The sequence below is a fragment of the Nyctibius grandis genome, chromosome 17 (assembly GCF_013368605.1).
Source record: "Nyctibius grandis isolate bNycGra1 chromosome 17, bNycGra1.pri, whole genome shotgun sequence".
NCBI classification, from domain to species: Eukaryota; Metazoa; Chordata; class Aves; order Nyctibiiformes; family Nyctibiidae; genus Nyctibius; species Nyctibius grandis.
In genome coordinates, this window is record NC_090674.1 from 9628537 (window position 1) to 9639442 (window position 10906).

At 59.3% G+C, this 10906-nt stretch overlaps 2 protein-coding genes across 2 annotated transcripts; both read right to left on the bottom strand.

Moving 5' to 3' along the window:
* Window positions 1-2191: 2191 nt before the first annotated feature.
* On the bottom strand, window positions 2192-4778 carry BGLAP (bone gamma-carboxyglutamate protein). The gene is given in 6 exon segments (XM_068415120.1): window positions 2192-2324; window positions 2537-2603; window positions 2817-2861; window positions 3177-3249; window positions 3252-3301; window positions 4694-4778. Coding segments are annotated over 6 exon segments (453 nt in total).
* Window positions 4779-6064: 1286 nt separating this feature from the next.
* Window positions 6065-10901, bottom strand: PMF1 (polyamine modulated factor 1). Its single transcript, XM_068415020.1, has 5 exons — window positions 10031-10901; window positions 9255-9360; window positions 8533-8633; window positions 7186-7381; window positions 6065-6400 (listed from the first exon to the last, which is right to left on the bottom strand). The coding sequence occupies exons 1-5, from the start codon at window positions 10213-10215 to the stop codon at window positions 6347-6349; spliced, it is 642 nt and encodes a 213-aa protein (XP_068271121.1). The 5' UTR covers window positions 10216-10901; the 3' UTR covers window positions 6065-6346.
* Between the last annotated feature and the right edge of the window lie 5 nt (window positions 10902-10906).

Here is a 10906-nt window from a genome sequence, read left to right on the forward strand (position 1 = left end):
GGGCAGTGGTGGAGTCCCCATCCCTGGGGGGATTTAAAAGCCGTGTAGATGTGGTGCTGAGGGCCATGGGTTAGTGGTGGCCTTGGCAGTGCTGGGGTAACGGTTGGACTCGATCTTCAAGGTCCTTCCCAACCAAAACCACTCTGTGATTCTAAATGCACGTCAGTCCCTTCCTCATCCCTAGAAGAGGAATTAATTTATTTCCTTTGTTCCTCGCTGCCTGTGGGGCTCAGGCCGAGCTCGTCCCCTTGCCAGGACTCTGCACGTTGCTGCCCGCAGCAGCATCCCCAACCCAGCACCGTTGTGATCAGCAGGAATAACAGCGGTGGTTTATTGGGCACCTTCTCAGCTTGGTTGTAAAAGGCGGGTTGGAGAATACACATTTAAAAAAAATGTGTAAATTTTAAGTGTTAATTCGAGGTGCCCTTGAGGGCTGGTTTCAGGGGCAGCACGCTGGAGCCAGGCTCTGTGCGGGCCCACGCCGGGCACTGGTGACTGGGGAAGCTGGGAGGGGGGTGGTTTATAGTGGGGGGAAAGGAAAAACCCTTCATTCCCTGTCTTCATTCCCACCAAAGCTCCTTTATTGTGGAAAGCATCGAGCCGGGGACCGAGATCACTCACTCTCCCCCTCCAGCTCTTTGGCAGTGGGAAGGTCGGGGAGGGAGATGGTGAAAAGGTGAATCCGGCTCCCAAGTCCCTGCCAGGAGGGAGAACGAGCCGTGGGCGACTTCTTCCCGCGGGACGAGACGTGTCCTGCGTCCCAACGCCGCTGCCGGGCGGTGACACAAAAGGGACCTGTCACTGTTGGCTCCGTCCCCTCCAAAGGGGCTGGAAACGCCTCGTCTGTGCCAAGACGCTGCCCAGCACCGACGGCCTTGGCCGGGGCTGTGGCTGTGGCTGTGCTGCCCGTCCCGGTGACAAACCCCCTGGTGCCTCCCTTTTCAGGCAGCAAGGGGTGGCCCCATCGCTATGGGGGTGCCCCAGTGCTGTGGGTCTGACCCACACCCCTCACGCGAGTGAACCGAGGGGGTTTGCTCCTGGAAAAATTGAAGCAGGACAAATGTTTATCACAGAATCAATGAGGTTGGAAGAGCCCTCTGGGCTCATCGAGTCCAACCATTGCCCTGACACCACCATGGCAACTAGACCAGGGCACTAAGGGCCATGTCCAGGCTTTTCTTAAACCCCTCCAGAGATGGTGACTCCACCACCTCCCTGGGCAGCCCCTTCCAGTGTCTAATGACCCTTGCTGAGAAGAAAATATATATTATAGCGCTGATCAAGAGCTGGGACTCCTGGTCCTGCTCGTCGCGGCACTGAGTCCTCGCAGACCCAACTGGGTCCCTCGGGGTGGCCCAGGGCTGCGGGGACGGGAGCTGGAGGGATTTGGGCTGGAGGTGCCGGGGCAGGGGGCTGGCGAAGGCCACGCTCGGAGGGGGAGCAGGGGTCAGTGCCTGGCATGGAGGTGGCCCCAGTGCCCTGGCTAAGGTGGGCCAGGGGGTCCTGTGCTGTGGGACCCCCCAGGAGCTGTGGGCAGGGCCATAGAGGAGATGAATTTGGGGCAGGAGAGAGATGTCACCCCATGTGGGGACCCAGCAGCAACATTGCGGGTGGTTTGGGAGGGGGTGAAGGGGAGAGACAGAGCCCGGCAGCTCCCAACTCAAGGCGTGTGTGTGTAGGAGGGGACAGGCCACCACGGCTGTGGCCAGGCAGAGCATCACGTGTGGGACCAGGGTCCCCATCTCCCCCCCGCCCCAATTCCCCATCTACCAACCCTGGCCTCAATGACATGGGGGTTTGCTAAGGAAACCGCAGGGCTCTGGGGCACACGGACCCCCCCCCAATAACCCCACGCTTGGACCAAGCAGCTTTAAATTAAAATTAAAAATTAAAATTAAAATTTAATTTAAAAGGCTCATCTGGGCCAGGGAGATGCACTGGATGGTGCTGGGCACCGCTCTGCCCCAGAGCCTTTGGGTTTGTGGGGGGGGGTCCTCAGCCTCGTGGGGCCGACACGGGGGACACCCACCGCGGTCCCACACTCACCCCGCACCCTCCGCCGAGGCAGGCGCTGGCTCCACCATTTGTGCCTTTATTTCTTTCCGTGGGTAACAGAAAAGGGGGTTAAAAGGGGGGGGGGAATGTGGGTGCTCTGAGCTCAGCCCCAGCACCCGCAGGGTCACAGCGGGGGCTACACGGGGCCGTAGAAGCGCCGATACGCCTGCTGGAAGCCGATGTGGTCGGCCAGCTCGTCGCAGTGGGGGTTGAGCTCGCACACCTCGCGCTTGGCCTCCAGCGGGTCCCGCACGACGCCGTAGATGCTGCTGGGGACAGAAGAGGGACACAGGGGGATGGCGGAGGGTCCCTGGCCCCGTAGCGGGGGGCTGGAGTCTCTTGGGGAAGGTCCCGGCCAGTGGGATCCCCCTCCCGAAAACAGGATTTCATTGAATGTGCTGGATGGGGGCTGTGTGCCACCTCCGCGGTGTCACCTGGGAGAGGGGGACATGGTCCCCAGTGGAGGGGGGTCAAGCGCTACCTGTCATAGAAGTAATTCCTCTTGTGTCTCCGCACCACCTCGGCGCTGGCACGTTTGGAGATGAAGGCTGTGGGGACGGAGCGGGGGTCAGGGAGGGCTGGGTGTCCCCCGTGGGGACAGAGTGGGGGTCAGGGAGGGCTGGGTGTCCCACGTGGGGACAGAGCGGGGGTCAGGGAGGGCTGGGTGTCCCACGTGGGGACAGAGCGGGGGTCAGGGAGGGCTGGGTGTCCCTGTCCCCATCCCCACTGCAGCAGGGCCCGATCCGGCTGCAGCCACTCACCCTCGGAGCTGGGTGAGTCGTCGGCGCTGACGGAGCGGTCGGCGGCTGCGAGGGACGATGTGGGGTGGTGGGAGCAGCCGGGGGGCTCGGGAAAGCCCCGTGCAGGCTGTGCCCTCCCCCTTCTCCTCCTTTTGGGGCTCTCATCACCCCCCCCCCCCCCCCCCCCCCCGATACCCCCTCCCCTCACCCAGACCCACCCCCTCCCCAAAGGGAGTCCTGACCCCCCCGTCCCCCTGCACCCACCACCCCAAAGCTCAGCAAATCTCTCTCCAAGCCCCTTTTCTCCCCCCACCTCACCTCCTGGGGCACGTTTCCCCCCCAAACCCCAGTCCCTGTCACCCCCTGGACCCCCCCCCATACCTCTGCGGCAAAGGCCAAGGGTGAGGAGGGCCAGGAGGGTCAGCAGGACGAGGGGCTTCATGGTGCCTCTACGCCTGGCGCTGTGCTCGGTGCAGCACCCAGTCCCCGAGCAGCTTTATAGGGTGCTGCCAAGGAGGGGCCCTGCGGCCCCCCCGGGGCTATTTCCAGCACATCCGTTGGGGCCGGCGGCCGCCAGCACAGGCGGCAATTGTGGTTTGGGGTGAACTCGGTTCCCCCGGCACCGGCCAGAGCCCACAGGGAGGGAACGGCGGCCCCGGGCCAGTGGAGATGCGCTGGTGGGCCCAGCCCAGCCGGTCTGGCGGCACCCAGGCTCCCAGTCCCTAACTGGGATGGGAAACAGGGCAACTGGTGGGACTCCTCGCTGTGGTCCCCAGTGGCTGGCTGCTCTGTCCCAGTTGATGCCAGCAGGGTTCCTGCCACGTTAGAGGAGAGTTTCCTGCCAAAACCCGCGGGGTTTTCCTCTCCGCTCAGGGCCAACGGGGACTCGGCGGCCAATTTTTTGCCTCGAGGGCCAGCGCGGCTCCTCCTGTGGCACCATCACCGCAGCCCTGTGCCAGGGCGAGCAGGGCCCTCAGTCTGCTGCAGCTCTCCCCTGCCCCATCCCGTGGGCAGATGTTGAGTGCCAGGGCCGGGGCCCTTCAAAAAGGGCTTCAGCACCTCTTCAACCCCCAAAACGCGGCTGTGCCACAACCAGAGGGACCGGGACAGGCTGGAGAGCTGGGCCTGTGCGACTGCATGGAGCTCAATAAGGCCAAGGGCAAGGTCCTGCATGTGGGTCGGGGCGATCCCAAGCACAAATCCAGGCTGGGTGGGGAATGGTTGGAGAGCAGCCCTGAGGAGAAGGACTTGGGGGTGATGGGTGATGAGAAGCTCACCATGAGCCGGCAACGTGCGCTCGCAGCCCAGAAAGCCAACCATGTCCTGGGCTGCATCCCCAGCAGCGTGGCCAGCAGGGCGAGGGAGGGGATTCTGCCCCTCTGCTCCGCTCTCCTGAGACCCCCTGCAGTGCTGCGTCCAGCTCTGGGGCCCCAACAGCAGAAGGACACGGAGCTGGTGGAGCGAGTCCAGAGGAGGCCACGGAGATGATGCGAGGGCTGGAGCCCCTCTGCTCTGGAGACAGGCTGGGAGAGCTGGGGCTGTTCAGCCTGGAGAAGAGAAGGCTCCAGGGAGACCTTCTAGCACCTTCCAGCACCTGAAGGGGCTACAGGAAAGCTGGAGAGGGACTTTTGCCAAGGGCATGGAGTGACAGGACGAGGGGGAACGGTTTTAAACTGAAAGAGGGGAGATTGAGATGAGATCTGAGGAAGAAATTCTTTGCTGTGAGGGTGATGAGACCCTGGCCCAGGTTGCCCAGAGAAACTGTCTCTGCCCCCTCCCTGGCAGTGTTGAAGGGCAGGTTGGATGGGGCTTGGAGCAACCTGGTCTGGTGGAAGGTGTCCCTGTCCGTGGCAGGGGGGTGGAACTGGATGGTCTTTAAGGTCCCTTCCAACCCAAACCAGTCTGTGACGATGTGATAAACCACGTGCTGCTGGTGTGGTTCAGGCACGGGGAGCAGCTGGAGAAGCCGAATCTCTTGTTCATCCCTCATTTCACTCCCTCCTCTCCCCAGGACCCCGGCAGTGCTCAGGGTCCTCACCCACCTCCAGCGTTTGCTCCCTGTGAGCTCCAGGAGGGCTGCGAGCAGCGGGAGCTCCCAGGGCCGCCCGGGGTGACATTCCTCTTTAGGATCCTGACCACTTCCCAGACTTTCAGATCCTATAAATCCCAACCCTGTCTTGAAAAGCGGAACCGGAGGCTTTAGGGGTGGAGGAGGGAGAGAAATAGCGAAGCCAGAGCCTTTGTCAAACAAACCCATAAACTATAGGGTCCGCAGGCCAAGCGCGCGGAGCGGGAGCCAAGAGCGGGGGAACAACAGCTCCAATTTATTTAGATTATAATGCAGCGAGGGCAGGCTTGTTTACGACAGAAGGAAAATATGCCTAAATCAGTCAATCGCAGGCTCTGGCTGCCTCTAATTGAAACCAGAGGCTGGTGCTCGGGGGAAACAGGCTGTTGGTTCTCAGGTTGTGTTTCCCCCCGGCCCAGGGTAGAGCCGCTCCATGGGATGAGCCACAAACCGCCCGAGAGCACAACAGGCGAGCAGGGAACCCGCTGCCCCGGCAGATCTGTTGGCAGGAACACTGTGAGTTACTGCCAGTCCTTGCCAGGCTCAGTAAGACCCTCCTCATCCTCTGCCCAGCGCAGAGGAAGGAGCTTTGCTTCATTTTGAAGGTCCACCTCACTGGCAGGCAGATTCGGGTGAGTCCCTGCTCCCCTGGCTGGCAAACTGCTGATGAGACAGTAAAGAACAACTCCAGATGGGTAAAACCCAACCGCCGTTTGGGTCCAGGACTCGAGGCGGAGGTTTCACAGGAAAACATGGAAATCCCTTTGCCACGAGCGCCCAGACTCGAGGCAGAGCCACCCTAACCCCTGCTCGTCTCCACGCGCGTGTCCCCAGATCCTTCCCGCCGCGGTTCCCAGGAGCGCGGTTGGAAAATAAATGGGCAAAAAAAAGGAATAAATGGCAACAAGGAGCGTGATAAAGCAGCTGCTGACACGTCTGTTCTGATGGGTCATGGGCAGATGATTATTTAAAGACATTGGCAAGACTCTGATGTGGTTATTTACACCCCACTCCTACACCCCACCCCAGTTACCTGACCGTGGCCATTGTGTGCTGCAGCTCCCCGGCTCCTCGCTCCTGCCCGCAGCACAGCTCTGCCTAAGACACAATTTTCCTCTAACACACATTTGAAATACCTTCAAGGCCACAAATTTGGCTTTAATAAGCGAGAATCACGCCCGACACGGTGCTAAAGAAGCGTGTGAGTGGACAGAGACGCTCTGGCTATCGGATCGGGAGGGTTCTCCTCGGGGGATAAGAAATGGTGATCTGTTTCCAAAGATGGGATCTTTTTTATTTCTTCACAAATTTGGATCAAATTGGGCAAGTCTGGCAGTTTTCAGTCCTGCTGCAAAGTTTCTGTGGGCCTGACAAAGCGAACACGAGCACGGGTGGGTCGAACACGAGCACGGGTGGGTTGTACACAGCACATCCCAGAGGAGGATAAACTCCCCCTGAAACGTGCAGCATCTCCTCACGTTCCTCACTGGGGCTCCTTGAACGTCGTGACGAGCTCTCGTTGCTCTTTACTGATCGCCTGGAAGGAAAACAACCACGGAGGAACTCAGCAAAGTGCTTTTCTCCAGCGTTCAGGACGCAAAGTAGATATTGAGCAACCTGGGCTGGTGGAAGGTGTCCCTGCCCGTGGCAGGGGGTGGGAACTGGATGGGCTTTAAGGTCCCTCCCAACCCAAACCAGTCTGGGATTCTGTGATATAAACCAGTGTCATATACACTATGGAACACAGCACACCCATCTCGCACACTCATCCCACCCAGTGCACAGAGAAAAACATCCAAGAGCTCCAGTGAAAACACCCAGGCCAGTTTCACCAGCACTCAGCTCCTGGTGAGACCTTTGAGGGGAGAGCTTCTAGCACCTTCCAGCACCTGAAGGGGCTACAGGAAAGCTGGAGAGGGGCTTTTGACAAGGGCATGGAGTGACAGGACGAGGGGGAACGGTTTAAAACTGAAAGAGGGGAGACTGAGATGAGATATTGGGAAGAAATTCTTTGCTGTGAGGGTGGTGAGAGCCTGGCCCAGGTTGCCCAGAGAAGCTGTGGCTGCCCCCTCCCTGGCAGTGTTCAAGGCCAGGTTGGATGGGGCTTGGAGCAACCTGGTCTGGTGGAAGGTGTCCCTGCCTGTGGCAGGGGGTTGGGACTGGATGGGCTTTGAGGTCCCTTCCAACCCAAACCATTCTATGGTTCTATGGTTGATAAGTGAAGGGCTTAAATATCTGCTCGTCAAGCCACAGAACGGTGTTTCTTTCAGGCTGATGTTGTGAAGAGAAAGGGGTTTTTTATCGGTTTGGTTTTATTTTTACCTGCCAGGCACGTTTGCGAGCTTGTATCAGCTGCTGCAGCTCTGCAATCCTGTCCCTCCCCGCAAGCACAGACTCCGCTACCTTCCTGTTCTCCTCCTCCTTCTGCTTGAGGACTTTCCGCAGGTAGGCCCGGTGCTTCAGGAGGTACGGCACCACGGCGCTGCGCACGTCCTCCTCCGGGATCCCGCTGGGACGCCTGGGGACAAACCGGGGGGTGAAGCGAGCAGAGAGCAACGAGCTTGTGTGGCAATTCATCAAGTGGAAGCTGAGCTGCTGCCCTAACGGAGCGGCTCACCCACTCCAGCCATTCACCTCTGCTTGAGGGGACAGCGAGAACGTGGGCATCTAACGGGCACCCCACTGTGCAGCCCCCTAACGCCATACGGGAAGGGAACGGGACGAGCCCTTCCCAAAACTCCGTTAGTTGAGGGCTGGGAGCAGGCAGTATGTAATGTCCTACAGGGGCATGGAGTGATAGGACGAGGGGGAACGGTTTTAAACTGAAAGAGGGGAGATGCAGATGAGATATTGGGAAGAAATTCTTTGCTGTGAGGGTGGTGAGAGCCTGGCCCAGGCTGCCCAGAGAAGCTGTGGCTGCCCCCTCCCTGGCAGTGTTCAAGGCCAGGTTGGATGGGGCTTGGAGCAACCTGGGCTGCTGGAAGGTGTCCCTGCCTGTGGCAGGGGGGTGGGGACTGGATGGGCTTTAAGGTCCCTTCCAACCCAAACCAGTTTATGATTCGATGATTCTATGATAATTCACTTCCCCAAACACAGAAAACAAGACATCGTGATGATGATGATGATGATTAAAAGGACCCAGCCTGCCCTTAGGGCACACAAAATGCAGCGCCTACGACTTCCAGCACCGGGTGAGTCCCTGAGCAAGGCGGCCCAAGGGGAAGCGTTGCTGTGAGCTCTGCTGTTAGAACAGCAGCTGTGGCTAAACCGTGTCATCACCAAAGGCCTTCTGAATCATCCAGAGCTGAGTTTACCTCCCCTCTGGTCTCAGCACCCCAAACCCCCCTGCTACCTTCTGCATCACCCACACCCCCTTGGCCTTGGGATTAGGGACCCCAAACCCTAGAGGAGGCACTAACCTCCTCCTTGTGCTGAGGAAGCACAGACACACGACCTAGACAAGCACAGATAAAACGTATTTTTGGATGTTTCAGATGCAATGGCATCGCTGTTAAAGATAGATGAGGTTTAAAAAATTCCCTCGCAGCACAAGGCCTACAGGACACAACGACGTGACCCAAACGTCACACGGGAACTGACTTTCACCCTCAAAGGAATGAGCCTCCACACCCACACTCCCCACACTGCCTTCCACAACACTGTCCGTACCACGCAGGTTCTTCCCGGTTCTTTGCCTCCTCCACGATCTTATCCAGTGAATTAAAGAGCACTTCCAGATTCCCTTCATCCTTCACCTCCTGGATCTCCTCCTGCGAAGGAAGGACACCACAAGGATTCAGCAGGACCCAAACTGAACCAACACAGACATCACTCTGCTTGTGAGCCCTCGCTTGCCCCTGGATGAAGGCTACACCCCGGGAATCACCAGGCATTGAGTCCCCATCCCTGGAGGGATTTAAAAGCCGTGTAGATGTGGCACTCATGGACATGGTGTAGCGGTTGAGCAGCCAGTGTTGGGTTAACGGTTGGACTCAATGATTTTAAGGGTCTTTTCCAACCTAAATGAGTGTACAAAGAGGTCTGGAAGAATCTCTGGGCAGCAGGCTGACCTTTCTGCTTTTGCCATTCAGGAAATGGATTTGCTACCCTTAATACCACCGTGTGTATATATATATATATATATATAAATACTGCCCTCCCTGGCAGTGTTCAAGGCCAGGTTGGATGGGGCTTGGAGCAACCTGGACTGGTGGAAGGTGTCCCTGCCCGTGGCAGGGGGGTGGGAACTGGATGGTCTTTAAGGTCCCTCCAACCCAAACCAGTCTGTGATTCTATAATTCTATGTGTTCAGGGCTGTTACACCAAGGGCTTGAAGCCCCTCCGAAGGCACGTGCGTCCCCGAGCCCCTGCGGATCCCCTTCCCCTTTCACCTTGATGGACGTCTGCAGCTGGGATATAAACTGCTCGTAAATGCTCCTGGTCATCTCGGGCTGGAGTTTGTAGAAGCAGCGGTAACAGCTTGCAAACCTCTGGTAGCTGCAAAACCGAAGGGACAAGGTGTCACTGCCAGGGGCCTGGTGACACTGCCAGGGACAGTGTGTCACTGCCAGGGGCCTGGTGACACTGTCAGCGACAGGGTATCACTGCTAGGGGCCTGGTGACACTGTCAGGGACAAGGTGTCACTACCAGGGGCCTGGTGTCACTGCTAGGGGCTGGGTGGCACTGCCAAGGGCCAGGTGGCACTGCTATGGGGCCTGGTGACACTGCCAGGGGCCGGGTGGCACTGCTAGGGGGCCTGGTGACACTGCTAGGGGCTGGGTGGCACTGCCAGGGGCCTGGTATCACTGCCAGGGGCCGGGTGGCACTGCTAGGGGCTGGGTGGCACTGCCAGGGGGCCTGGTGGCACTGCCAGGGGCCTGGTATCACTGCTAGGGGCCGGGTGACACTGCTAGGGGCCGGGTGGCACTGCCAGGGGCCTGGTATCACTGCCAGGGGCCGGGTGACACTGCTAGGGGCCGGGTGGCACTGCTAGGGGCTGGGAGGCACTGCCAGGGGCCGGGTGGCACTGCCAGGGGCCGGGTGACACTGCTAGGGGCCGGGTGGCACTGCCAGGGGCCGGGTGACACTGCTAGGGGCTGGGTGGCACTGCCAGGCCCCGGCTCCCACAGAGCGGCCCGCCCTGGCAAGACCCCGCTCCCGCCTCACCTCCCGGCTGCCACCAGCTTCTCCAGGAAAGTGTCCACCACGGTAGCGAAGACCTGGGCGCGGCCCGGTGCCGCCGCTACGGCTGGGCCGCCGCCGCCGCCATCGCCTCCCACCGCGGCCTCCTCCGCTCCGCTCCGCGCCGCCGCCATGTCCAGCCGTCCAACGGGCCCGCCGCCGCCGCCCATTGGCTGTCGCCATCGCCAGGCGCCGTTACCATTGGTGGTTGAGCAGCGGGGCCCGCCCCGGCTGACTGCGCATGCGCAGAGGGGGCACGCCCCACCCCTTTGCGAAGCGAGGGGCGTGGCCTGGGGAGATGTGGGCGTGGCCTCGGGCGGGGTGGGCGGGGCCTGCAGAACCCCGCTCACAGCCCGGACAGGGCAGAACGGCTTAAACGTTAATTAAAAGAAAGTAGTAATTAAAAGCACAAGGGGCTGAAATGCTCCATCCACCGTGTCACGGCAGGAAAGAGCGAGGCAGCCCCTGAAGCTGAGGGTTAAATAAACCCTCCCTCTCTTGAGATCCCCATGGAAACCCCCACCCAACTCCGCTCAGAGACTCACTAATATTCTTGATTATTTAATGAAATAAAACGATCAAGCCTGAAGAACTCAAAAGGGGAAGAATAATCCAAGGACAAGAGGGGAAAAGCAATTTTTCCCTTGTCAGGATACAGCTTGGAAGAGCAAACCAGAACCAACCAGGGTTTGTGAAGGAAGATCTGGGTTTGCAACTAACCCGTGGTTCCAGCTACCCCACGTGCTTTAGCCCCTCGTTTTCTGTCCAGATTTGTGCACAATCATTGCTTTTTTCAGGCAGTCTCCGCTGGTCAGGTCCCTCCTAATGCTGCTCAGAAGGCAAAGCGTTAAAACCAAGACA